A 27,783-nucleotide genomic window follows, 5' to 3' on the forward strand; every position below is an offset into this window, starting at 1 on the left:
TAAGCCTAAAAAACGCAGTTAGCAGAACAAGCAGTATGGCGTTGCATTTTTCTCAGAGTTGCACAAGATTCTTGCAGAACCAAAAGAAAAAGAAAAAAAAAAAAAGTGGCTTTAATAGCAGTCCCATAGATAAAGCCTGATTTTGCTTTTAAAGTTCACCCTCCTGCGAGCACCACGAGCCAGCTCCCAGTGGGGATCTTGGATTTGCTTTCTGTGTCCATCAGGGTTTTGGTATTTGCTTTGTATTTATGGAACCCTCTGCTGAACCGTGAGATAAAGCGGGGAAGCGGATGGGATGCGGCCAGTGCGCTCCTCTGTGCTCCTCAGGATTAACCCTCCTCTGCACGCGTGGCGCTGGGGGGAGGAACTGGCTGTTTGCTGGGAGCGATGGTAGCTGGGAGCGATGGTTTGCTGGGAGTGATGGTTTGCTGGGAGTGATGGTAGCTGGGAGTGATGGTAGCTGGGAGCAATGGGTTGCTGGGAGCGATGGGTAGCTGGGAGTGATGGTTTGCTGGGAGTGATGGTAGCTGGGAGCGATGGGTAGCTGGGAGTGATGGTAGCTGGGAGCGATGGGTTGCTGGGAGCGATGGGTAGCTGGGAGCGATGGGTTGCTGGGAGCGATGGGTAGCTGGGAGCGATGGGTAGCTGGGAGCGATGGTAGCTGGGAGCGATGGTTTGGTGGGAACGATGGGTTGCTGGGAGCGATGGTAGCTGGGAGCGATGGGTAGCTGGGAGTGATGGTAGCTGGGAGCGATGGGTTGCTGGGAGCGATGGGTAGCTGGGAGCGATGGGTAGCTGGGAGCGATGGTAGCTGGGAGCGATGGGTTGCTGGGAGCGATGGGTAGCTGGGAGCGATGGTAGCTGGGAGCGATGGGTAGCTGGGAGCAATGGTAGCTGGGAGCGATGGGTAGCTGGGAGCGATGGTTTGCTGGGAGTGATGGTTTGCTGGGAGCGATGGGTTGCTGGGAGCGATGGGTAGCTGGGAGCGATGGGTTGCTGGGAGCGATGGGTAGCTGGGAGCGATGGTAGCTGGGAGCGATGGGTAGCTGGGAGCAATGGTAGCTGGGAGCGATGGGTAGCTGGGAGCGATGGGTAGCTGGGAGCGATGGGTTGCTGGGAGCGATGGGTAGCTGGGTGTCAGGGCACGGTGGAGGGGCACAAGCCTGTGCCAGCCATTCCTGTGTGTTTCAGACCAAGGAATAAAGCCCTGAGCTGCGCTGCACCGCCAGCTCCCTGGGCTTCCCCAGCATCACCCTGGCCCAGTACTTTTTTTGGGAGGGTCGTGCTGCAATCATGGGTGAATTAACCCCTCGGGGGCTGGGAGCCGGGGGCACAGTGTGGTTGATCCTGCCCATCGTGGCAGCGCGAGCAGGGTGGGCATCCCTGGGGAATGCAACCCAGCTGCCCACAGTGCTGCAGGACAGAGTGACCTTGGGGGGGAAACACAGCACCCGCCGGCTCCAGCCCCACGTGGTGGCGGGGAGCAAGCTTGTGTTCCTGCTGCCTCCCCTCTTGGCTCTCTGCCTTTCATCTCCCTCTTGTGAGCAGCTGATAGCAACCCACATCCCCCCCCCTTTGACGTTGCAGGGTTTTCCTTGACACAAATCCTCCCGAAAGCGGTTCCTTTGCTCACCCCACCGCCCAGTTTCCGCATGCCACCGGCAGCTGCTTTCCTAACTGAGGTCCCTTGGGCGGCTGGGGCTCCCCAGCGCGAGCTGCCTGGGATAACCTTGCTCGGCGTCCCAGCCCGCGCGCTCGGCACTGGCACAACCTGTGACGGGGCTGGGGTGACGCCAAGGTCCTGTTTTGAGCAAAGGCTATTTACAGTAAAAATAAACACATCCTACAAAATGTATCAAGGGTACAAGTGTCAGACAAATAAGCTCTTTCCATTAGCTTAATGGCAGAGGGGTGTGTGCCTGCTCCCCTCGTGCTTGCTCGCTTGTGCAAACAGCCCAGAGCACTGTGTTCCGACAACAGGTTTTCTGGGGAGAAAAGGCTTCCCCCCCCCCTTTTTTTTTTTTAATTAAAATAACGAAGTCAAAGATCAATAGAAGGGCTGGAGACCTGGGAATGTTTCTTGAACGGGCTCAGCTGAAACAAGCTCCTTAATTATGCAGTAAATTATACCGGTTTTTCTTAGCGTGGGGTTTTATGAGGCAGGTTTAGGAACGTGCTTGTTGGTAGCAAGGGAGGTTTGAGTAGCTTTACACAGACACGGCAGCATCCCAGCTGCGCTGCTGAAGGTAACGCCGACTGGCAACAGGCTGTAGGCAAAGCTTTAGGCCTGGAAGCAGGCGAATTGGTTCAGTTCCTGGTACCTCGGCTTCATGGGCCCTTGAATATTTGCTGATTTCTACTTTGGAGCTGTTTTATTCTGACCAAGGAGCCTCAGCATAAGGACACTCTCTAGCAGGGATTTCCTCCTTGCAGCAGGCTTATACTGCACCACCTCTTCCACTTTACGCCCTTAATATTTTTCCCTAAAACATGATTTTCAAAACAAATTCCAGAAGGTGATTTTTTTTTTTTTAAATTTGCCTTGCAATGGAGGGCAATAAAGCAAACGGAGAGCATTTAGGACTCACCCCCCACCCTGAACCCTGGCATTTCTTGGATGAGTTACCAGCTGGCCCCCCAAGACAGCGGCCGCATCCGGACCAGGCGGCGTGGGAGCGACACCCCCGGGTGACCGAGCGGGGTGCCCGGCGGTGCTGCGTGCCGGGGCAGGGCACCTGCTAAGGCACTGCCGCGCCGATCAGCTGTGAACGCTGTTACTAAACTTGGCACCGCAGCTGCCTACAACTTCAGCAGATGTTTCTAATTTTTAGCACAGTGGAAATTTCTTGAATCACTTTTAAACTCAATTCCCAGGGAGGAAACCTCAAGTGACTCATCCCTCAATGAAGCCATTGGCTCGGCGGCAGATATTATCTGACAGACGAGCCCGCTGAACTGTCCAGCTCACTTGTCTTGTCGCTCCCGTGTGCCAAAGCAGTCGTCCTGTGTGGATCAAGTGTCCTAAATACCGAAAGGGAGAGATTCGACCCGCCCTTCCCTCCTTCCCTTCCTTCTCACCCCGTTCCCTGTGTCGGGAGGGCTGTTGTTAGGGAAGGGAGCGCTCGCACAGCGGGGTGAGTCAGCGGTGGAGGCAGGCCGGGAGTGATGTTCCAGCACCTCACCTACCCGTGCAGCCTCTGCTTTGCATGAGCTCACCCTCAGCTTGTGGCTTGCTGCTGGTCCCAGGCGATGATCCGGCTCCCTTAGAAGCTGCTGACACTAGCTGAGCTGTGAGCATCGCGGGAGATGGGTGTTTTGTTGGCACGGGGCAGCAGCAGGTGACACAGCACCTGAGACCATCCCAGCTCCAAAATACTCTGCCCTGCTCTGCCGAAAGCCCTGGCACCTCTGTGATCCTTTTTCTACAGCAGAACTGGTCTGGGGAGGTAAACTCAGGGCAGGGCCAGGAAGGCACAAGTGAGAGGATGGTGTTTCCTGGTGCCTTTTTGCTGTCACCCCACCCTTTAGCAAGTAAAACTCGGTTGCTCAGTCTAGGCATTAAATGGTGTCTCTGAAAGTGTGGCTGGGTGGGATGTGGTCTCGTTCAGGGAGGAGCAGGTGTCACAGAGCAGGTTTTCTCTGCAATGAGCTCACGGGCACCTTTTTGTTCTTCCTTCAGGTTCTGCTCCATCCCAACAGTGGAGCAGCTGGGAAGGACGGCGAGATAGAGACGCTACGGCTGGCTCAGTACAAGGCATTTTACACCACAGGTACTGTGTCCCTTTTAGAGATTGTAAAGTCCAGGAAAAAAACTTGTGGAATTCTTGGTTCCCCACAGGTACATGTAAACACCAACTCAGGTTAATTCAAGCAAGAGCAAACCTGACAAGGATAAGCACGTGCCCGCCTACGCCTGTGATGGGCTTTGCAGCCCCGGGGCTGTTGGCCTCAGGAGCACACTTGGACTAGCAGCAGGACCTGGGCTCCCAAAGCTGGGACATGGTGGGACTGGGTCATCACAGGCGGGTGAGGAATACAGCGGTGATCCCTGGGCGCTCTGGGACTCCAGTGTTTTTCTCTCGTTTCCTCCCTAGGAGGGGCGATGGCTTGCGATGGGAGCGTTGGGTCAGCTGAGCATCACCAGCCACCCCTCATTTTCAATCTGGATCACGATATCCAGGAGCAGGAGCCTTTGGACGTGGCATCCAGAGAGTATCAGGCAGTGCTGCCTGCAATCAGCAGGGCTTATGCCCAAGCTCTGGAGGACATTGCAACAGACAACATCTCGGTTGCAGATTACTCCAAAGACCCGGCCGCAACCCCCTGCTGCAACGCACAGCACGTGGCCTGCCGCTGCCAGGCGCCCGGGCCTCAGGCAGCCGTGCTGGACCGGCACATGGAAATAAGAGCCATGCAGCTTTGTGTTTAAGCAAATAATTGCTCAGGCTGCTCCTTTCCCGAGTCTGGTTTCTGCGAACAGGACTGTTGTGCGTGCGGGCTCCAGGCTGGAGGCTGGCCACGGAGGAGAGGGATGGAGGCTGCGATCCCCTTCGCTCCGTGCTGTGAAGCAGGGAGGTGAGTTAGTTGTGAGTCTGTGTGAGCACCCAGAGGGTCCCCTTTGCTGCCGTACCTGGTGGCTCTGGGCACGTGGATGGAGACAGGCTTTTTGTAGGGCTCTTTAGTTGATAAAAAGCCAGGTCTTGGATTAAAACTACCTTCTGTGAGAGCTGACTTTGGGAGAGAATTCCTTGGGGAAATTTGCTTGGCTTTCCTCTAAAATGGACCTTACAGGAGCGATTGGTGGGAGCACAAGGCAGGGGAGGACGGGGCCCACAGCCTCTGAGCAAACATCCCTTCTGCTGCTGAGACCCTGGAAGTCTGTGGCTGCAGAGAGGAAATTCCCGGCTGGCACAAGGTGAGTGCCCTGGGAAACAGAGCACCTGCCCCTCCAGCTGCAAGTGAGGCTTATTAACAGGGTTACCTTAAAGACCCAGCTGTCTGTGAAAGAAAGAGGGTCCTGGGCTCTCCCTGACCACTGCCCTCGTGGACAGGATGCTTGGCTTGTCCTGTGGCTGCTTTGCACTGCCTCAGCGGGGGTCAGGGATTGCGCTGAGACAAGGACCCCCGTCCGTGTCTGGAAAAGGCTTTTTTGGGAAGGTGTTGGGGAGAGGCAGTGCAGAACTGGGGTAGCTGCTCCCCGTTGATGTTGCACGGAAAGACCAATGGTGTAACTGCATTTATTTTTAGGGAGTTTTCAGGGAGAGGTCCCTGCCCTGAGATCTCCCAGCAGACCAGGGCTTCAGGCAGAGAAGCTGCTCCTGCCGATCCCAGTGCAGCGCTGGGGGCGTGGGTGGGCTGAAACAGCCCTGATGGGGCATTTCTGAGCAGATGCAAAGGCCTGGGGAGCTGCAAAGGCAAAATCGAAGGTGCAACTGAAACTTAGAAACCACCGGGATTTCTCAGCAGCTGAGCGAGGGCTTTCTGAAACAGTTTTTGACTCTGATTTACACACCCAGATCTTTCTCTGGACAAGCCGTAAGTGGATTTGTGTGACCTTGGCCAGGTGGGTTGGGTGGAAGCAGCTGTCCTTGCACCAGCCCCCCCAGACTCACTCTCCCGCTCATAAAACTTAATCAAGACTGACATCTTTAGGGCCCCACAAAGAACAGCAGGAGCATGGGCAGCGAGCTGCCAGGGACAGTGACTTTATTCTGTCTTTAAACATAGCAAATGGCATCTTCTCTAATATCACTGCAAAAATACTTTGCCTGGGTAAAATATTATGTATATACTGTACAAAGACATAAGTTTAATATATCTTCCTATAAGTACATTTATACACATAAACCAGCATAAATTAGAAAAGGGACAAATGGGTATATAAAAGTCTGGTTACATACAAATCTGATTAAATTAGCATTTACATTGTGGTTCTAACATATAGTTTGTTAAACATAGTGATGTGCATACAGTACATTGACACCCCACCCAGACACAAATTAAAACAAGGGGCTAGTGGGGCCAGGCATTCACTTAAACATACCGGAGGAAAAAGCAGTGGCCCACCTTGGATTTTTTTTTTTAATCTCATCTTGGGGACTCACAAATCTGTTCTTCGAAATTCCTGGCTTTTCCAAAGCACTTCCCAGCAGCCGTCCTAAGCGCGGATGTTTGCTTCTCATCATGACCTCTTCGCTTTGCCCGGCTGACCTCCACGGCACAAGATTATCTACCAAAATCAAAACAGAATGGCCTTACTTTTCCCAGCAACAGGGTGTGTTTCAAGTTGGTCTTATGCACATGGGAGAAGGGGGAGGGATGTCCTGCAGTGTTTTATTTTCCATTCAAAGGCACATTTGTATGTGGTTTATTTATTTACTCTCCCCCTCCCCAAATTTACAGTCCTGGGAACAGGAACCATCTGGCTGGGTGATAAGTGTGTTTTGCCTCTAGCTGGCATTGGGCTGAGCTCAGCCATGCTTGCAGGAGTTTGGTTACTGGGGGTGAGGTCTGTTTGCCTGGCTTAGTCCTAAAAAGTTCAGCTCCTGGCAGGGCAGGAGGGGAAAGGCACGTGCCATGCATCACTGTGTCTCTCCGGGGTCTCCAGATGGACCCCAGAGTTAAACACCTACATGTTAGACTGGATTAGGTGAGGAAAAGCCTAGCCTAAGTATAAGCAAAATCTTTGTGTGAAAGAGTAAAGCAGATGCATAGAAGAAATAGGGAGCAGTGAGGATCCTGAACCACTTCACATCAGCTACTCGTGCCACGGGACGAAGCTGGAGACCCTGGGGTAAGATGTGCACCTAATTCTGGATGAGGCTCGGGCAGAGCTGCAGGGCTGCTGCAGCACCCGAGGCAGGTGCTTCTGCGGTCACTAACCATGAGCCAAGGCACAGGTCTCCCTTAGCTCCAGCCTTGCCAGACTTGACCTGCAGCTCCCAGCAGCATGGACGCGATCCCCACAGCTGCGGGAGGGTCTGTGCCAGCTCCTCCTCCCAGGATTTGTCTCTCCATGGGCTTTAGGACCATGACTTGCCCAGTTTTGAGGCACAAGCATTGGCACTGGATTGCATGTTTCCCAAGGGACCTCCGATAATGTACTGATGAGCTGGGCTTAATCCTGCAAGCCCCAGCTGCCCAAAATGCCCGTCTGAGCTACTGGGGTAGGAGCTGCCGTTAGGAAGAAGAGGCCAGTCAGGTTCTGCCAAACTTGCTCATCCCCAATGAAATATGATTATTAGGAGAGCTCCACAGCAAAATCTATGGCCTCTCCTCTGCGCGCAGCCAGCTGTTAAAAAAAAAATCACTTAAAATCATTAGTGTTGCATAACCGTGCAACGGAACGAGTGAAACACCATCCAGCAAAGAGCGAGGAGGAACTTGGGCAAGTATCGGTCGCGTGGAGCCGAAGATGCATCTGCAACCTGGCTGCTTGTGTTAAGATCCATGGTTTGGAGCAGCGGGGATGTGTGCGGACCCCCCCGCTGGGGCACTGATTCCTCCCTCCTGCAGACAGCAGCGCTCCCAGGGTGGGGACATGGTGCTGCCCAGGGCGGCCGTGGGCTGCTGGGGCTCCTGCCTGTCCTTCCAGGGAGCGGGCAGGAGTGGGAGCTGCAGCAAGGAGCTGCTCATGGCAGCTGCTCACTGCCAGGGGGGCAGGTTTTATCCCACCCCGTACACGCTGCAATGAGTGCTGCAGGCAGGAGCCACCGGCAGCAGCACCCTTTGGCAGCACAGGCAGGCTGCCCAAACAGTTTTGGAGGTAGCCAAAAATCGATGTGAGAGAGGTGGTGTTTAAGACTGTGTGTCACTGAGGGGGAGCTGTCTTTGAAGAGCTGACCACTGTACACGATCTAGCCTGACTTAATGAAACAGCTCTCCCAATAAAGCCTTCACATCAGCTCTGGTCCAGAAGCTGACAAGCTTCAGCATGCAGCCAAATGCAGGACGGATCATGTATGCCTGGAAAAGCACCTTTCCTACTGAATACCAGTTGTTTTAAGAGAGATCCTGTGGTGCGCATTCCTCAGGTCCACACAGGCCATCTTGCTTGCTGAATCCTGTAGGATTTCTTCTGTCAAACCTCACAGCACTACCCAAAACCTGTTCTGACCATGCCTTGGTGGGGAGAGCCGCTACAGCAGCTCCCAAAAGTGGAGCTGGCCCAGCGGTGACCTGCCTGGCCCGAAGGACACACCAGCAGCTCCCACCACCACTGGAAACCTCACCAATAAGCACACAGAAAGGTGGCAGCTGCTCGGGCAAGTAACGGGAAAACAACCATAACTTCTGCAACTATCTGCAGCCAGAGCTGGGTTTGCTCTTCACATCCTGCTAAGCCTTCTGACCATGCAGAGCAAGAGCGACGCCTCCTCCCAGCACGTCTCAAGCACGGCACCTTTGCCTCACCCGAGGCTTTAGCCTGCTGTCCATCTCAATAACGCCCAAGTCCTTTCTGCTTAAGATCGACAGCAGACCTGAAAGCACTTAATCCACCCCGTCAATGCAAGCAAGAGACGTAACTGAACTCGTTTAACCTCTTGCCGCAGGATCCTTCAGCAGTCCTGGCACAATCAGTAGCAACATCCACATTCGCTCTTGTTGAGGCCCCTTTTCATGAGCCCTCCTTGGGCTTCTCATCTCTTCTCTGATCCGTCCCTCCTTCTGTTTAATGAAGAGGCAGTTTTTGACAATCAGCAACAGAGTCTGTGTTAGACTGAAGCTGCTTTTCCTCGCTCTGAACAGCTGAGCCTCTGAAGTCTTGCTTGAGGTCAGGGGAAGGCAAGATGTTTCAAAATGGAGAGGAACTGCTGGGTCTGAGCACCGCTGTTTCTCCAAAAGTATGTCTAAGTTCAAAGCCATACTCGTGGCGTGGGCTGTGGGTGAATATTCCATTTTGTCACAAGTTTTGAGGTTTTTAAATGTCTTTTTGTTGCACACTGGAAAACAAACACAACCCTTCCCATGTTTCCGCAAAGCAGAATGCTGTCAAAACATTTTTGTTGGATAAGGTCAGGTTTTCTCTCCCTCCTTCTCTGCACAGAAGTGACCGATACCCCCCTTGAACGCATCACTGAGACCGAACATCTCAGTGCTGAGAAAACAGCAAAGTTCAGTGAAATTCAGCGCATCAAAACATCCCAACCAACTCTCCTTGTGCACCGACGCAGTGGGAGCCGGCGCCGCACTAGCGGGTAGACTAGATGCAAAACACGTTTATCGTCAGCAGCAGAGGGGCAGAACCCAGGTCCTAGCTGCAGAGGCTTTATCTGGAAGCTCCAATTGCTAAGCCTCCGTATCAGGTAGTATTTTTGGAAGCACCGTCCCTCCCACACCACCTCCTCCCTAACATTACACATGTGAGTTGCTCTGCCAGGTTAATTACAGCACAGGATTTTGACAGACCAAAGTTCATTTAATAAAGCACCTGCTGTTGCACAGCAGGGGTCTAGGCTGCTTTTATACGGCAGTGTCCCGGCAGGAAGGCTCATTCAGGAGCAGCGTGATTCCTGCTTGCTGCCATTTGCTTGTCCCCAAACCACATGTTCAAGAGCAGACTCATCAGAAGGAAGCAAAGGATTTCTCTCTGGCCCAGGTGCCTGGGCCACCAGCTTCGCCGTGGCCACACGACGTTGACCAGAGGAAGGACATTTTAAATATCCTTCGTAGGCAATGGAGCAGGACAACTAGAAAACTCTTGTTCTCGGTTTGCAGCAGGTTATGTCACAGGTAACAAAAAAAGAATCTATCTAAGGTTTATGCAATTTGAGTTGGATTTAGGCACTATTGTTTCAAAGGGAGCCATGAGCTAGTCACCTTTTATCTAAATAACAGTCTGCATCAGTTAATAGGAAGGTGCCTCACAGAGGTCAGCCTCAGCATAAGCATATGGAACAAATCCTGGGATCCTGATAAAGCTTTTACTTCCTCCTTTTCAGGCAAAACTCCAACAGCAGGATATGTAAAAACGGAGTAAGGGATTCAAAAGTCTGCCAAGTCTACAACTTGAAATCCATGACAATATTCTGCTGTACTAATGCATGACTTATGAAGACACTGCTGATTACAACCAGATCACAGCACGGTACCAACATCTGTCCATTTAGGGGTTAGATGCTTCACATAATAAATGTGTGTGTAATAAGAAAAGGAGCTGGAGAGACACTGCCAGGCTTAAGTTAGATTTTAAAAAGCCAGTATCTTCTTCCAACGGTAACTGAGAAAGTGCCATATAAAAATCATAAAACGGTTTGAAACTGTTACGCCTTTCATCTTTGGATGAAGGGAAAAGGAGTTTCCTTTTCAGTTAGCTTGGAAACGAAGAGACTGGTGAGGTTCAGGTATGCCCCAGTTGCATTCTGTAAACTAATACGACTGGCTGTAAATGCAACAGGGGATATTTAGGTTTTATTTCTAAATGATGGTATTGTTCAAATTAAAGCTACTCCTGGCAATACTAGAAATCTGCGCAAGGCACAGAGGTCAGATCTGGATCTGAAAGTCATTCTGCATCTGCACTTCGTTCAGCTATTCGTTCAGATCCATCTCTCATTATTAGGTTTCATCATCTTTGCCCCATCCCTAGCTGCCATTTAGTGGGGGCACACTTTTCCTGGCACTGTCCCTATAACTTAATTAGTTATTTTAGGCTTCACAGTAAGCTGGGACAAGGTGGGGGCAACAGTATCTCTTCTGTAAGAGGTTAATACTTTCTTCTTAGCATGAGGGCTGAACTGCAGTTTTAGGGGTCCCGAATGCTCACAGGAGGAAACTCATTCTCATCATCAAGACACACTGGTCCAGTTGCAAACTCATGCTCTGGGATAACCTCTCCTCGCAGGGCACCACCATCCTCCGAATAACCTGTCCAAGTGGAAATACAAAACGGTACAGATAAGTGTATGGAAGGAGCCTGGAAACAAACAGCGGAGACACAATTTTATCACCTTCTTAGCACAGAGCAGCTTTCTCTGGCTTTTTGGCAGAGCTCTGGGGGACGGTGGAACAGAAAGGTATCTCCACTGATGCGATGCATTAGGGAATGGACTACACGGCTAGCTCCTGTGGCAGAAGCTTTCCTCCTCCCACCATGAGTGTAAGCACTGATTTCAGAATAAGATCCACATCTGTATGTGGACCTTTGGACTCGGGAATATGAGACAGTCACCAGTCTTCTCCTGCAACTTCGTGCTTAGCTTCATTAGGGGAAAGTGTAACAGGTTCAGGAGAATCTCTAGCTATCTTGCCACAAAAATAGTGAGATCTGGCTTCTACACCCACAGTTTCAGCTCTTGGAAACCAGCCTGACAGCAGCTGCTCTCTGACAAACTGTGAGGCTCAGATGTGGTTACTGCTCTGCTGGTGAGCCTGTTTGTGGTGCAGCTCTGCTCAAGAAGGAGAAGCACTAGCAAGGGGTCCTGGGAAGCAAAGCAGAAAATGCCTGGCCTGTTTTTGGGGCAGGGGATGAACCAGGTGAGCTCCAGAGAGTCCCGCTGCCCCAGTCTGCTTTGCCAAAGTGGTGTTTCTGGTTGAACTCTGGAATTTGGGAGGCTTTCTGCTTTGCCCCAGGTGGCCTTCTTGCTTCTGCCTGAGGAAGGGCAGAGGCGATGCTTACCTGGCATGGTCGAAGTTGAAGGCACTGTACTTTGTCTGGCTACAGTTGCTGCATAAGATTGAGGTAATGGAGGCCGAAGGTCATTTTCTTTGTTCTCCTCCATCTTTCCTGAGCCAAGCAGACTAATTGTACAGGAGCAAGAGAAGGGAGAAGAGTTAGTTCTGATCCCAAGCACTCCTCCCCCAGCACCGGCTAAGGCAAGCACATGCAACCATGTCTCCTTGAAGCACGTCACCCATCGGCATCACTGCATATAGGCACTGCCTGCAGCCCCAGCACTGCTGCAGAGGAGGAGAGCATTGTGCTCTACCAGTAAAGCAGGGGGGAAGCAGAAGATAGGGAAAGCGCTACTTTGGCTAGAGGACAATGCTGGCACGAGAATAGAAGGGAACAGATTGACCACAAAAGCTTTAGGTTACAAAGGCAAACAGTGTTTCTAATCACAGAGGGGGCTCCAAAGGGCTCCCAACAGGAGCGGACTAGATGGGAAAAGCAGCGCTGGCTAGTTTAGGATGGAGTTTGAGCAGAGATATAGTATGATGTAAAGTAACTCATGACCCAAGGGCCCTTTTCAGCCCTCTGATGCTAAGAGGCACCCACATACAAAGCTGGCCCGCCAGCTCTGGAGGGCCGCTTTGGGACGGGAGTGGGCGGGCGTCAGCAGAGTCTGAAGGCGGTGGGGCGGCCAGAGCACGCTGGACAGCGCAGCTTTGAAGTGACGTTGTTTTGTGGCTTTTCAAAAAGCTGCTGGCATTTTCCTGGCTGTCAGCCACCACCCGGCTTAGAGCACATGTTACATTGCACCCCACCTCAAAGGCTTCACATCTGGAGCCAAGTAGCCCAGATGTTTGTGTGGGGGTTATGTGCTTAATCAAATTTGCATACAAACGGAAGAGCAGCATGGAAGACTCTGCGTTGGTACTGCATGCCTGCAGTGCATCTGTGTGGGTTTTTGTTTACGGAAGCTCCCAGCGTTCCTCCACACCATCCTACTCCCAAAGTCAGCTCTCCAGCACCCACTGATGCCTGGAGAAGGTGCTTTGCTCTCCTGCCACCATGGTGGTCAGCGCTTGCTGCTGGAGGCATCTCCTAAGGCACAGCCTGCCCACATCTGCTGTCTAAGCTGAGATGTCCCACAACTGCCTAGGGATCCGAGATGTCTCTGGTTTCTTCTACAAGAAGCCCCACGTCCCTGCCTGCTGACATGGTCCCACCCACATTTGTTGGATCGGGCAGCTAAAATCACAAAGTCAGTGCTAACGTTCTTGCTCTGACAGCTCCATTTTGTGCCTTCAGGTGAAATTTCCCTTAATTTTTTAAAAGACCAGTCTCTGTATCAAATGTGTCTGGAGGCATAGTTACCTGTGTTTCTTAATTAAGACACACTCCCCTCCGTCTTGAGGGTCCAAGTTATAAATATAGAGATGTCCATCTGATGTAGTCACCAACAGTCGAGGCAGCTTCTGAATCCTAATGATAAAAGCATGATGAGTCCAAACACATCTGCACACGCACACAGACACTGCACACACCCACGCTGCGTGCTCTGCAGGCACGGGTGCAAGATAAGTGGCCAGGGTGGTGGTGTTCTGCAGAGATAGTTGTGTCTGCTCACAGACTGATGTGGCAGAGGGAATGCAGATGTCAATACATACGTGGAGAGGGCGCAGATGTTCCTTTGTCCAGAGATGTTCAGGCGGACAGTGGCAAAGGCTCGATCCTGGTTCATCATGCCTGATACCTGAGCAGGGAGGTAGTTGGTAGCAGCCTGGAACATCCTTCCCATGTAACCGCTCCAGGTTGGAGGCTCTTCTGGCCGGCTGAGGGGGTCACAAAGCAGCATCAGTGGAGCTACCGCAGCCAGCGTGACAAAACAGATCAGAAACAGACAAAATGATCCTGATCTGAGACAGGTGAAGGCTTTCTATGGAGCACCTGCGCACACTGTGCACCAGCCTAACTGGACACACGGGATAGAAGGCAGGGGACAGTGGCAGCTAATAAACCCAGAGCAAGCCTGGAGAGGCTGCCAGCAGGGATGCAGTGTGCAGCTCTTCCAAGGGGTGAATCCCGCAGGACACAAAGCCAAAGAGACAGTTTGCAGCTGGTATTGCTGATAGAGAGTACGTGGTAAGCAAATGGAGGCCAGCTGCATAAAGGCAGAGGTCCGAAGCAGACACCCTGGGGCAAGCAAGTTAGCCCCGGCTAAACCCCTCACCTGTCAGTGAGATGCTCCAGTTTAAAGATGTGCACAGTCTCCGTGTTGCTGGAAGCACAGAGGAACTGGGAATCCATGCTGAACACCAGGGAGCTGATGTTCACATACCTAGGGCCAAGCAAAGACAGGACTGGTCGCTTCATGGCATACTGTTCAAGGGGAACTGCTTGGTTTTGCTCACAGAGAAGAGGATGGGGAGGAAGGAGACCCAGATGTGGCAAGGAGCACCCTGCCTGGCTGGTGTCGAGCCTGCGGGCTGACCAACTACGATTTCCCTAATGCCTTTGCTCTGCAGAGCTGGAGGTAGCCTCGAGGTAGTGACAAACAGCCAGAGAGGTGGAAATGTCCTTGCTCACAGAGCTGTCTGTGGAGTGAACATCTGTGCTGGCCTCGCTACAGCAGCTAAAGCTTCTGGTACTGCAAAGGCCAGGGAGGATATCCAAAGTGCTGGGTAGCCAGGTACATGCGGCACCTCCTCCTGTGCAGGCTCAGCAGGGACAGGGTGTCTTGGTCACAGCAGTTTTTGTCCTTGCAGAAGTAGGTGTAAAATCTCAGGCAAGTCAGGGATGGGGAAGAGGGAAAAGCCGGGAAAAGATCTACTGAAAACATTTGAGGGAGCCTGCAGAAGGGCAGCGACAGCCCATCCCCACCATCGAGACTTGGGCTCTGCGCAAATTACTTAGTAGCTTCAAGACACCTCCTTTGAGAGGGCAAGAGTTGGGTTGATAATTTTGGGGACTTCATTATTTCAAGTAAGAAGAAAGGACAGAGTAAATGGACAGAATCTACCTCTGTTCTCTGCAGTCGCCCTGTTCAGCAACACACTGAATTGAATCACTAAACTTGCCAGAGGCAGCTGCAAGCAGCGTGGCTGTCTGGCACAATGACATTTCTATCTGATATGATTGCTCTGGTTTTCTTTCTGCAAAAGATGCCAAAGCCACCAGGATCTGACGTTGCTCTGTCCCTGTGTTTACATTTGTGCTCCGGGAGCCTTCTGTGTACTTGTCACCAACAGAAGAATGAACTGACCTTTTCATCCCTCGCCGGAATTCATAAAGCTTTTGCCCACCAGGAATGGAAAATACACGAATGACTGTGCCCTGCAAAAAATGCAAATGGAAACATCACGCCAGAGCAGGGCAAAGAGCGCAACCTCTTTCTCAGACACACCCAGGAAACTCAGGATGTGCAAAGGCCCCTTCTGTTCGCCAGCTGGGTTCAATCTGAACCTGATACACTGGCCTCTTACAAGTCAGAGTCCTTTTAGTGCCCCTCCTCTGTTGGCTGTGTTTAAGAACGGGCAGCTCAGAGGTCCTGCTCTCCATGCTCCAGGCAGCCGAGCTGGCTGGGACCCCCCTGCCAGCCACAGGCGGAGAGCACAGGCAGCAGGGAGGGTGCTTGCAGCGGCGCTCACTCACTTTTTCGGAAGCACTTGCCAGCTTCGAGCCAGTGGAGTTGAAGGTGAGAGCAGCCAGAGGCCCGTCATGGGCAGGAATCGTGCAGGCTGTTTTCTGTAGGGCAGAAGGTAGCATGAGCGCCAAGAGACACATTGCTGCAAAGACTGCGTAAGGGCAGGGTGTTCCCTGCCTCGCACCCTATCCAGGCCTGCCAATATGGATTCACAGGATCGTATCGCACTTATAGTATTCCTTCAACGTCCTCAGCATTTCTTAGCTTTGCCCTGCCTTGAGCTCAATCCCCACTTACTACGGCCACTGTGATTACAGAAAGCTCATTTCAGGGGCAGAGGTCCTCAGCTCCCCTCCTCTCCAGGCCACAGGATCGCGACCGCGCCACCTCTGAAGCCTGGCATTTCTTTGTGCAGAGACAGAGCTGGCCTCCCTGCAAGTCACTCGACTGTACAGCAAATCCTGCTGCAGCGACACCACCCCGATGCCTGCAGGGAGCCCAGGCCCCCGCTAGTACCTCTCACAGCAGCAGCGTGTTTTCCCCTTGTGCTCTGCTCCTCCCCTGCTGCAGATCCTTAGCTCCCGCTGCACGTACAGAGCGACAGCCTTATGTAATCCAAAGCCCTGGCATAAACAGCAGATAATCATGACCCTGCTTCCAGCCAGGGACAGATTTCCTGAGTGGGGCTTTGGATACTTCACCCTCTCTGTGACTTTGGGTCCAACATCCCTTCCAGCCTGCGGCATAGCAAAGCAGCTGCTCCAGGTCCTGTGCTGTGCTTGGAGCAGCTCCAACATTCCCTGCGCCACCCTGGTCACATCAATCCCATGATATGTGTTGCTGAAGCCCCTATAGAAACCCCCTACAGGAACCCTTGTGGCTGCCTGGCTGCGGCCCTCGGGCTGCCGGGTAATGGGTCATGTTTCCCTTAATATCCCATACTGGGAAATGGATGTCCTGATCTCAAAGAGGCTGTCTGCTTTGCATGGCATCCAAGCCAGGGGGATGGGGAACGTGCCTGCCCTACGCAATTCCCTTGTAGTCTAGCTCGGTGGAGCGTATTTATTCATCCTTCCCAAAGGCCCTGTTGACTTTGCTGTGGTTCTGTTTGTTTTCAGTCTCTGCCGGTATCCAAATGGGCAAGCTTTGCACTTACCAAAGTATTTCCGTCGTAAAGCGTGATCTCTCCGCTGGTTGCACTGCCGGGATAAGCCAAGTAGGAGTTGGCGTGGTTGATCGAGAGAGCGCACAGACCTGGCAAGGTGAGAAGGTTGCAGCTGAGGACAGAAAGCAGAAACGCAGCCATGGACACCGCAGGGGGTTCAGGCTCTGTCTCATTTTGGGGCAGTGTCCGTCACCCGGCGCACCCCGGCTGCACGCTGGCAATGCCTCGGCCGTGGGGACACCTGCTGTCATGGGACAGTACAGCTCCCTTCTCCCAGCCGCCGTCCTCCCCCAGGCCCTGCTCAGAAGGAGCCCAGGTCCTGCTTTTGGGCACACTCTTGGCTTCTCCCTCTTAATCATCTCCTTTGAGAAGGCAAGAATAGGTGCATGAAACACAGCAAGCGACGTCTTGGTCTCAGGGCTAACGACTCCTGTCCAAGCACATCTGGGCACCTCCAGATGTGCACAGGGTGTAGGTGCCGCGTCAGAAGCTCAGATGAGCAGCGCAGCACAGACACAGCCCCACTGTGAAGCCTGGCACAGCAAAGCAGCGGCTGTGGGGCTGGGCAGCGTTGTTCCCTTTTTCTTCTGAATGGAAAAGGGAAGTAGAGAACGACAAAGCAAATGCCACAGTTGTGCAGGGAGTTTCTGGCTGACAAGGAACTTGAACCTAGCTAAATTTTAACCACGGGGGGAATTCTTCCCCATAATAGCCACCTGGTTTTATGCCAACATGAGCATAAAGGTTCCCAAACACCCCTTTCAAAGTGAGCAGGAATTACAGGATGAGATGGATGGATGGATATGTGTATGGGTTCGTCCATCCGCCTGTCCCCCAGGTGACCTCGGAAAAGAGAATCTCTTCCTGCCTCTCATTTCTGCCGCTGTCTGAGGACCCATCCCAGTGAATCCTGTCAAATACAGAAATGGGTCTTGCTTCCTGCACCACGTCCGCGTGCTCACAGTCCTCCCAAATCTGACTCAAATCTTCAGGGTGATCTGACCTTCCTGGCCCCCGCCGGGGGGTCCCAGCTAGACCCCTGTGTGGAGGAAGCTGCGGGGTTAAAGGCTGCCGGGGATGCTGCCATCGTCCCCAAACAGGATGCCCGCACGCGTGCACGTATATGAACGGATGCACGCACACATGCCGTGCAACCCGTCATGTCAGGACACGGCCCAGCAGCAAGGAAGGATCGGCTGAAGCTCTCGTTTTAGGTCATTGTTTATAACTAAACAAAGAGACCGCAGCAGAGCCAGGAGCTGCAGGATCAGCCAGGGGCCCCAGGGATTCACTCCCTGTCAATCAGAGGCATTTACATCATGCCAGGGACGGCGCGAACTAGGGAGGAGGCGCAGCACCAGCACAGCTCAGGCAATTAAAAGCCACAAAGAGGGAGGGATAGTGGGAAGGCAGAGAGCCCAGAGACTCTGCTTGTAGTGAGCAAGGGTGTCTTTTCAGGATGGTCTTCCCCCAGACCAGGCAGCACAGGCGGATCAGCACAGCCCTTTCTCTAAGGAGAGGGTCTAGAGAGCACTCAAGCTAAACAAAGTAAGCTCTGAGAGGCCGGTGTGAGTCACCCGCTCCCTCTGCTCCACGCCTGGCTGGGAGAGGCAGATGGAAACCAGGCCAGAGGAGAACACACATGCAAGTGTTCTGGGCTGACCTCAGGGATGCGCAAAGAACAAGGATCACAAGGGACGCAGGCAGCCTTTGAAGATGTTCCTCTGCTCTTGGCAGCCCCACAGCCCTCACCGAGGGTCGGTGCATGCAGTGGTGGACTCAGGAGGAAGGAGGCTGGCTGCTGCTCAAGATGGCACCTCTGAATGCCACATCGCAGGTGGCTTCCTCGAGGGGCATGGAAAAAAGCTACTGCATCCAAGAAGCCTGGCCTTGCCCCAAACCAGCAGGCCCAGGCGCATCTGGGGCTTGGGGGGAGCCACGTGAAGTGGTTTCCAAAACTGCAGTCGTCCCCGAGATGTGTCCCCATGGCACACAAGTCAGCATGAGCACTGCAACCTCCTCGGTGTAAATCCTGCCCCTGACATGAGCCACATGAAAAACAACATGTCTGATCACACATGAAAAACAACCGGACTGCCCACCGCGGGCATTTTCCTCTCCTGTGTGGAAGAGGCTGGACCGGGAGCCAGGTCCTGGCCGGGAACAGTCAGGGATCTCACTGCAACTAGCTGGTGGGTGTGCAGCAAATCCTGGTCCTCACCGTGCTGGTGTTACCATGCCCAGGGTGCACACTTTGCAGGGGAGTGACACGCTTGCCATGTGCTCCTACATCCCGCCGGCACAAATCCCCACTCCGAAAAGGGTTGTCCAAAGAGTGCTGAGGCTGGACTGCTTCAGCCTCCTAGAGACGCTGTCCTTGGGGTCAGGCTTGGGGTCAAGTCAGATGGTCCAGGGAGAAAGGGAGCCCGCGTGGCACAGTGCTTGTCACTCAGCTGATTTTACTGACAGCTGCTGCGGTAAAAGGGCTTTAAAAAATTAAGCCCGTATGAAGTCTTGTGATCTGCAGCACCACAGAGCATCACAGAGTCCTTGCCCGCGAGCGCTGATTGCTGTTGCTCTTAAACCATGACCTGACCATTTAGCCCCACTGCAGAACAGCTTCAGGCCTGGGTATCCCTGCCCTTCCTGCTGCTGCTGGGCTTTCTCAGGAGGGTTTTAAACTTTAATTTTATTTGCAGTATTTAGTATGTTTAATCCACATGGAGAGGCCATCTGTTGAGACCTGAAGTAGGTCAGGGGAGCCGCCAGAAGAGCATCCCTTGAAAGCCCAGAAGCCAGGCGAAAGCACATCAGCAACTTCCCAATCAACCACCCGTGAAACGACGCTGCAGCCTGCGACCGACCGGAATATCACAGCAATGTACAGCAGTGCTGCCGCAGGCACTCAGCCAAGTTTCCCTATCCGTGGCTAAAAATAGCTCCTCTCCCATGAGCAGGAAAGCTGGATTCACCCTGCGCCGCACAGAGAGGATCTGTTCTGCAGCCACCTGCCCTGCCCCTTGGGTTTGCAGTGTGTATGGAATAATATCAGGTGGCAGCATGGGCTCCTGGGAGCTCCCTGGCAGGGAATTTGCACTGTGCTTGGCTGTGTTTTCTGCTCTGGGTGATCTTCACAGTGCTAATCACTTTGGGAGCTGACCCCAAGCCCGTAATCAATCACAGCTTTCTACCTTAGTGGAGCAGTGCGTGTCCGTGGCCAAGAGAACCTGGGTTAACCACAGGTCTGCAGGGAGTGCCGAGCTCTGCAGCACGGCATGACGCTGCAGAGCTGACTCATGCCGGCAGCGCGGGGAAGCAGGGCTCCTTTGTCCGGAGAGCTAAAACACCACGGGACTCTCTGACGCAGGGCATGGTGAAGGAAGGTCAGGGATCCCCGGAGGGAGAGTTTCAAGTTGTCCTATATGTGGAGGGAAGCTTGCGGTCCTGGCCTGCCTTACAGCTTTCCACTTGTGAAAGAGAATAAAGGCACACTGCGGGAAACTGTGAGCTGCACAGACATCCTGCGTGAGGACAGGGAGGGATCGAACCTGGGAGGTGAAGTCAAACCACACTGACCATTTCTGCTCTCCTTTGATGCATTTGCTCAGGACAGAGCATGGTTTCTGCTCTCCCAAGCCCAACTGACTGCCTCCACGCATTTCTGGCTCCCCAGTGCTGAATTAGATACACAAACCACAGGCTAGTTTAAATTCTAACATGAGTTTTGTGACTCTGGAAAGTTCTTGCAAAGCTGATCTCTCCCTTTCACACAGTTTTTCTGTGCTTACCTGTTGTATTTGGAGGCGTATCCAGAATAGTCTTCAAAAGCTTCATGTCCTTAATGTTATGGATGTAAATTGACTCCTCCAGGCAAACAACCAGCCTCTGCAAGGACAAAAGGGACATGCACAGAACCTCACCAGCACGGGCACGGTGCCTGTCTGCTGCTCCCACAGTTCACACACCCAAATCTTCACTGTTACAAGAACTCAACAGGAATTTCTCACGCACTGAAACGTAACAGAAACATGATCTCTTCTGCTCCTCCATCCCCTCTCACTGCACCACCTTTGATTTTGTAAGACTCTGCTTTTGAGAGCTGCCTGCATCTGGTCCTGCTTTAGAAAGCAGCTAAAACATCATGACTTCTTCTCTGCTACTCTAAGAGCTGATCTTCCACATCCCCAGACCCCAGGAACGGGAAGACTCATCAGGGCGCAATCATGGCCCTAGCCATGGGGCCTTGATTGCCATCCTTTCCTACCCCAACCTTTCTTTGCAGTTCTTTTCACAGCAAATTACTTTTTGATCATAAAGACCAGGCAGCAGAGAGGCTGCCAGTCCTGCTTGTCAGTATGCCTACAGATGGGACTACACGCCCCTTGCCCTCAGCTTTTCCTGATCTGGGAGCAAACGCTTAGGTGATGGGCCTCCCACTGCTGCTAAAGCTAATGCGTCTGCTCAGCAAATTAATGTTTCTTTTCCCATTCAGCATCAGCAGGCAAGACTCTGCTTTATGGGCCCTGCAGAACTGCATAAAAACTGGGCTGGGAAACATTTGTTCAGGGACAGCCACATTTACACCGTCTTGGCAGATGGGCAGGGTATTTCCAAGTTAACATGCTTGTACCTCTTCTGCTGAACTCATCAGGAACACCCACCCAGCCAGCCAAGAGGCAGCCGCTCAGAAAGGAGCTGCCAAGCAATGGGGACGAAAGGCAGAAAGGAAAAAGGAAGCCTAATTCTCTAACCTTACCACTGGGCCACCACCTCTGTGACCGCTCAGCTTTTTGCCTCAGCTTGGTCCAGATCTCTACATGTTACCATGGAGGCATTTTGCACAGAGGCTTTTTCTGGGGCCAGGCTTTGGATCTGGCTTGAAGGGTTGTGCTTTCTAAGTCCAGTGAGCACACAGCTCCACCTACGTTAGTGCCAAGTGTCCAGAAGCCCTGAAAACCTCCCAGTAAAAATGTAAGGCCAGACTCCATCCAGGCTCCTGAAGCTGGAGCACCCGACTCCATGTGCAGGAAGCCTCCACCTCTTTAGAAATGAGGCCACTTATTTAGTATCTAAATGTGGAGCTTAGTCACTAACTTGAAACACCCACATTAGAAAATCTTTGCCTTGCTCCACCATTACTCTCGGATCAAACTCTTTCCCACTTCTATTCCTGCTAACCACAGCATCTGGGGCTGTGTCAGAGCCATTTTGCATTTCCAGGAAGACTTTGCCTTTTCTACAGTAACAGCCATCAACTTGCTAGCAGAGACCGACAGAGTAATATTTATACAGCTGATTTCGGCAAAGCCACCATGTGCTTTCCCAGAACTGTAAAACGCACTGCTATTGATGTACAGGTGAAGGGAGGTTTCCAGATGACTGCAAAGCAACAGCCAGAGCTGCAGCAGGAGATGTTGGCACAGACAGGGACAAAATCCAGGAAAGTGATGGGGGTTGGAGGTGAACAGGCGAAGGAGGCCTGGACAAGCTCACCACATGCTGGAGGGCTGGTTCTCCACCTCCTGCCCTCCATGCAGCCCTGTAGCCCATGCTAACATCCGAGCAACCCCTGCTGAGATGAGGAATGGGTTTCATCCTCAGAGTGCACACAGACAGAGCCTCAGAGAAGGTGCCTGGTGGTGCGATGGCTACACAGGGTTCAAGGCACTTGTACAAAACTTTACTGCTCACCAGTATTTTTCTTTAGTACTTCAGTTTGACACTAATCAGGTCAGACAACTGAGTTGTGTGTTGAGGACTTAAATGTGCTGGGTATGGACACAGCCAGGGAGAAGTATCAAACCTCTCCAAAGAGCTCAGCAAGGTTTCAGCAGTGAATGAAAAGCCAGGGAGGCTGCAGGAGAGCTTCTCACCAGTTCCACAGCATGGTCTTATTCCCCACTTTGAGACAAATCACAATCTACCTTAACACACCTGAGAGTTATAATGGAGCTTGGAACAAAGGATTTCCATGGATCAACAACAACCAGGGGACTTGCTCTTTTGCACAACAAGGACTTTTTCACAGAGACATCAAATCGAACCACGCACAACTTGTTTGAGACCTGTTTCTGTTTTATTTGCCACTATTTTCTGCTGTTAACACCTTGTATGGGATTTGGCTTTCTATGGACTTTTAATGAAGTATAGCTATCATACAGAAGCCCAGGCAAAACGCCAAATGTCACAGCACACGCAGAGCCTGACTGCCACCAGTTTAAATCCTGAATGTAGATTAAAACAGCGATTTCTCTTCTATCTACCCAAGTATCTGTAGCATCTTCAAATCTCTCCAGGTTTGTCTGTGTGATGGCTGGAGAATGAGCTCAGCCCAGGATTTGAACGCAAGCTCATAAAGCAGCCAAGGAACATGGATGCAACGCTGGGCCTATGCATCACCTTCAGGCAATCTCCAGAACAACACACAGGGAAAACCCAAACTTATTTTATTCTCACACTAATCTCCTAGAGCTGCTAAGCAGAACCTCCCAGTTTATTTTTATACATACACATCTATCTGCAATTCAAAGAAAGTCTTTATTTTGCCAGCTCCAAGTGTAAGTGAAAAAAATCAATTTAGGACAGATTTAATTGTAGTACAGGAACTTCTGGTCAAACACAGCTTTACTGGAAACTCAACCCAGAGTTTCCTTATGGGAGAGCCTTACTGCAGGACTCACTGTTGCTAACTGAGGAGAGGCTGATTATATACAATTACACAGACTGCTTATTTCTTCATTGTAAAATGCCCTCTGCTTCTTATGGCATATACTTTGAAAATAATTACGGACAAAAGAAAAGGTAACTTAAAATCCTCCAAAAGGGCTCAGGGCTGAACGAGGCTGTGCGTGTGTTCAGAGAATAACATTCTACAAGCCTTCTTCTAAAGTGGCCTGAATGTTTTCTAAACCTTTAAAAATCAAACAAGGCTGCTAGTATTACTTGAGAAGCAGCCTTCACCTCATCCATGGAGTTCAAGTTACTCCTGGGTTTTGTTACCAACTCTGAAGGTCTCATTTGCAACCAAGATGGCAGAGGTGGGCCTGAAGTCTGGATGTGGAATCCAAGGGAGGGAGGAAGATGAAAAGGTGCTTTTTTGGCACGAGCTGCATGCTGAATAGGCAAGAAGGCAGACAATAAAAAGTCTTCATGTGACTGCTACAAAAACAAGGACGTAGCTTCATTTTACTGAAGCAAACAGTTGCAGCAGGTGATATCCACAGCCATCCTGCTCCTCTGTCAGAGGTGACCAAACATGAAGTGGAGCTGACAGAAGAGGACAGGTACTGACCCCCCCGGTCCCACTTCACAGCCTCTGTGCAAACCCACCCAGGCTGCCAGCGGGGTCCCAGCTGGGAAGTCAACACCAGCAAAGAGCCAGAGTGGGATAACTCTGGCTAACTCCTTTCCCCAGCCTCTTACCTGACGATTCAGCCGGATGGACAGTATGTTACTGGAATAGCTATAGTTGCAGATCTCTGTCCCTTTCTTGAAGTGGTAGACATTCATTTGCTGTGGCTTGGCATGACTGACCACAACCACAAGACTGCTGGAGAACAGACGCTCCACGATGTAAACATCTGGGATTTCATCTGGGCGCAGAAGAAAAGCAAGACAGAGTCTTTAGCTTGGCTTATGGTTGGTTTGCTTGCAGCAACCAGTGAGACAGCTCAGGAGGGAACTGGGTTGGAAGGCTAAGTGCCAAGGTGTTCAACATCTGCTTTTGTCAAAAATTTCTTGTACCTGGCATAAAGCATTTAGGTCAGAGCAGGAAGGGATTAATGAACCTTCCCCTGAAGGCAGAATGTAAGCCAGCTCCCTTTGATAGTGCTGTTGTGCCTCTCCTGGGCAGGGCCCTCCAGCTGAAGCTAATCCTTGGGAAGGGGATAGAAAAGGGAGAAGCTCAGCCAGCTTGGTCAGGGACTTTCTTGGAGGGAGTAAGCAAGCTTACTGAGGTAAGCAGCAAGCTGTGTGTAACTCACTGTTTATTTTGCATGGTGTCTGATTTCTCCCAGCCTCCTTAGGGAAGGCTGACATGTTTAAGCCCTCCCTGTAACTGGGGTTGTGGTCCCTAGAGAGCCCTAGCATGGCTGTAGTGGACAGTGGTATGTCTTGCAGAGACCATGTTTGGGATAACCTCTGTTGTGTTGAGAAGGTACTGTTACAACAGTCCTGGTGGACCTGTACCTAAATCATCAGGGACTATGACTCTTAGTTTAGATAGTCCTGAATGGTGCTCAGTGCTTGTGCTGTCCTGCACTGGAGGTACAGGGGCTGCTCATGTCTTGGCCTGTCACTTTTGAGTGTGTCACCAGCAGGGATCTGTTTCTCTCTGGCCCTTGGTCTGATGCTGGGGGGGATACAAATTCCTAAATAATTTTAAAATAAGACTATGGCTTGCTGCTGTATAGCAGTTGAGTTACCCTGTGGGGTAAAGAGGAGAGGAGCCTGGACTTTGTTCCAGATGATGCAGCTATGTCTGGTTGCTAAGGCTCCCTCTATAGCCAGTGGAGAAAGACCAGCACATCCCAGCTGTGAGGCATATCTTTAGTGCAGCTCAGCTGAAACACTTCTGGCCATGGACTGAACCAGACTAGAGTACATGCTCTGAGGTCTGACTTGTTTTGGGCTGTGAAGTGCCTTGCATGCTGCTCTGAGCACAGCTAACAGCTCAAAGTCTGCTGGGAATTACCTTCTTACATGCGAAACCTGTTAAAAACATCTTGCTTGTAAATACCACATTGACATAAAAGCCTGTGAGTTATCCAGCATCTGTGCTGGAATTCTGCAGTTTCCTGTCCAGGTATCTGAAACATGCTAGTGGTAAACAACCTCTGAATGCTGGTTTGCAGGACAAACTCCTGCTGTCCGACTGACAGCAGTGAAGAAGCTAGATTCTGAACTTGAGGGGCTCCTTCAACTTTGTTAAAGTGCCGCTGACTGTTCGGATGCTTGTCCAAGGCTGTAGCTCACAGCTGTGCACAGGGCAATAACCAGAACTGTTCCTCTCCCGATATGGGTAGCGCAGGAACGGATGCCATTTGTGCAATGGCAGTGAGCAGAATCACCCCCTCAAGGCAGACTGTAGTGGAGCAATACAGGTAAAGTCTGTCGGCCTATATTCCACTGTAGTGAAACAGGAGACTTACTGCTTTCGTGGACCTGGTCCAGTTGCTCCACAGAACTTAAGGAGAAAAGCCTGTATCCAGTTGTGGTTCCGATTGCCAGGGAGCTGCAAAGACAAGACAAAAACTTGCTAGTTTGGATCTTGTGGCCTCCATGTGATAACAAGAGTCCCTGCATGTAGGGGAAATGGGTAGTTCCTTGTACAGTGATCTGTGAAGGCACAGCTTCAGTTTCTATTCTCAACCTAAAGCATATAGTGTAACAAACCCAAGAATCCTGCTTTCCATCCAAGGCTATTGTGGCCCACAGAAGTAGGCTCACAGTATCCCTGTGAGAAAGCAAACTATCATCCATTCATATAGTCCTGTGGCTGCTGGAGGAACAAAGAGGCATCTCTCTGCCTGGGAGGTTGCAGACAGGACCTTTGGGACGTGAAAGGGAGCTGCTTCCTAAGCAAGGAGCTGATCCATCTACACTGGCACACCAACTTGTGAGGGATGTGGGACTGCTAATGGCAGCGGGTGCAGGCACGTAGCGCAAGGCGCAGTCATGCCAAGCACTAGCTTTGCTCAGTTCCAGATATAGTAAGCAGCAACATCTAGGTCTTAAATCAGCAGCCGGCCCACAATACCAACGCATTTGTGCTGGTGGTGGTGTCCTGTAGGTCCACGTCAGCAGCACACTGCCATCCGTCAAAGCATTCTTTGTTTAGACACAGTAAATGCAAACCAGTCCTGCAAAGGTAACGATATTTCCAGGAGTGAGACTAGTGTCTGATTCTTATCTTGTATCCCATGGTCTGGGCATGGCTCTGGGCTACAATTGCCAAGACACTGTGTGCAGCTCAGTGCTTCAGGATGTTTGCTGTCCTGCTTGGAAATGGTTCTTAAATGATTGGCTTTGAATTAGGTAAACCACAGGTTAGCAACGGTGTTAAGGTGAGAGGCTCCAAGGAAACCCTCTGTTGCCTTGGCGTGGTGGCAGGGTGGTACCTGAGCACAGGCTGCTCACCAAGAGCCTGCTCGGGGCTCTCAGCACGGAGCCCTGGGCAACTTTGCCACCTAAAAAGTGCCAGACAGACATCCGTGTAGAAGGGCTCTCTGCAGGGAAAGCCCTGAGAGAAACTCACTTCTGACCATCCAAAAATGCTTCCCAAACTGCTGGGGAGGTGGAAAAAAGCGATTGCACTGATTTTGTTGCCTCCCCTGGACCCCCAGAGACCGAACCTGGGGCACTTGAGGACGTCGATGGAGAGCCAGGTAGCCCCAAAGAAGGGGCCATGGCCTTTTGGGGCGTGGGGACCCCACAGGGCCAGCCCGGGTGGGGCCTGTGGGGAGAAGAGCCTCGCCCAGCGCCCCACGCAGCCGGACCCGTGCGGGGGGTGTCCCACGGGGGTCAGCCGCCCCCTCCCCGCCATAAGGCCACCCCAGGGCGGATCCTGTGGGCCCAGCCCCGCTCCGAGCTGCCGTGCCCCGCGGGGAGTCCGGGCCCAGCCCCGCTCCGAGCTGCCGGGGCCGGACCCGCTCGGAGCCGAGGGGCGCCGTGGGGCCGGGTCAGCCCCTCCCGGCGCTGCCGTCGACCCCCACTCCCACCCCCCGCCCCGCTTACGTGCAGTCCTGGTTGTAGGAGAAGCAGCTGAGCGCCGCGGCCCCCCCCGGAGCCTCGGCCGCGGCCTCCATGGAGCGGGCGCGGCGGCTCGGCCCGCTCCGGCCCCCGCGGCGGCGGCGCCTCCCCCGCGCCGGCCCCGGCCCCGGCCCCGGCCCGCTCCGCGGCGCTGGCGGCGGCCAGGGGCGGTGCCGCCTCCCATTGGTCCGCGCCCCGCCAGAGGGACCGCCCTACCCGCAGATGGACTCGCAGGTCGACCTATCCGCGAGCGGCGGGCGGGCCAGCCCCGCCTCCGGGGTTGTAGGAGCCGGCTGCTATTGGCTGGCGGCGGGGAACAGCTGTGCGTGGCCACGTGGTGATGTTGTGGTTGCATCAGACGAGCCCGGGCAGATGTTGCGGGGAGGAGGGGGGAGCACATCTGGGGGGCTCACTGCTGCCTACAGCGGCTGGAGCGGCGTTATGGGGGGTGGGAGGCGTCATCCCGGGGCGGGGGGGGGGCGAGGGGCTGGGTCTGGAGGGCTCCGTGGTGCGGGGGAAAGCGGCGGTGGCACGGCTGCACGGTGGGCCGGCAAGCAAGGCAGCCCGCCCCTCTGCCTCCTTGGCTAAATCGTGCTTTGCCGCTCCTGCCTTGTGGGGTCC

General features: G+C 52.6%; 2 protein-coding genes across 5 annotated transcripts in view; one reads left to right on the plus strand and one right to left on the minus strand.

Moving 5' to 3' along the window:
- Positions 1-4,724, plus strand: part of ARSG (arylsulfatase G) — a 40,976-nt gene extending 36,252 nt beyond the window's left edge. For all 3 annotated transcript variants that reach the window (XM_064467113.1, XM_064467114.1, XM_064467115.1), the window contains exons 11-12: positions 3,680-3,770; positions 4,095-4,724. In XM_064467113.1, the coding sequence (XP_064323183.1) occupies positions 3,680-3,770; positions 4,095-4,429 (426 nt within the window). In that variant the 3' untranslated portion in view covers positions 4,430-4,724. The remainder of the gene's footprint in view (positions 1-3,679; positions 3,771-4,094) is intronic.
- Positions 4,725-5,689: 965 nt separating this feature from the next.
- On the minus strand, positions 5,690-27,307 carry WIPI1 (WD repeat domain, phosphoinositide interacting 1). 2 transcript variants are annotated; one of them, XM_064467119.1, is made up of 13 exons: positions 27,148-27,306; positions 25,563-25,645; positions 23,836-24,005; positions 20,202-20,298; positions 16,405-16,502; positions 15,257-15,349; positions 14,868-14,938; positions 13,836-13,943; positions 13,273-13,437; positions 12,980-13,087; positions 11,618-11,739; positions 10,766-10,866; positions 5,690-6,229 (listed from the first exon to the last, which is right to left on the minus strand). In XM_064467119.1, the coding sequence occupies exons 1-13, from the start codon at positions 27,216-27,218 to the stop codon at positions 6,182-6,184; spliced, it is 1,335 nt and encodes a 444-aa protein (XP_064323189.1). In that variant the 5' UTR covers positions 27,219-27,306; the 3' UTR covers positions 5,690-6,181. The 2 variants fall into 2 exon arrangements, with proteins under 2 accessions (XP_064323189.1, XP_064323190.1); XM_064467120.1 differs by lacking the exon at positions 15,257-15,349 and having other exon boundaries at positions 27,148-27,307.
- Positions 27,308-27,783: the final 476 nt, after the last annotated feature.

The sequence above is a fragment of the Phalacrocorax carbo genome, chromosome 16 (genome assembly GCF_963921805.1).
Source record: "Phalacrocorax carbo chromosome 16, bPhaCar2.1, whole genome shotgun sequence".
NCBI classification, from domain to species: domain Eukaryota; kingdom Metazoa; phylum Chordata; class Aves; order Suliformes; family Phalacrocoracidae; genus Phalacrocorax; species Phalacrocorax carbo.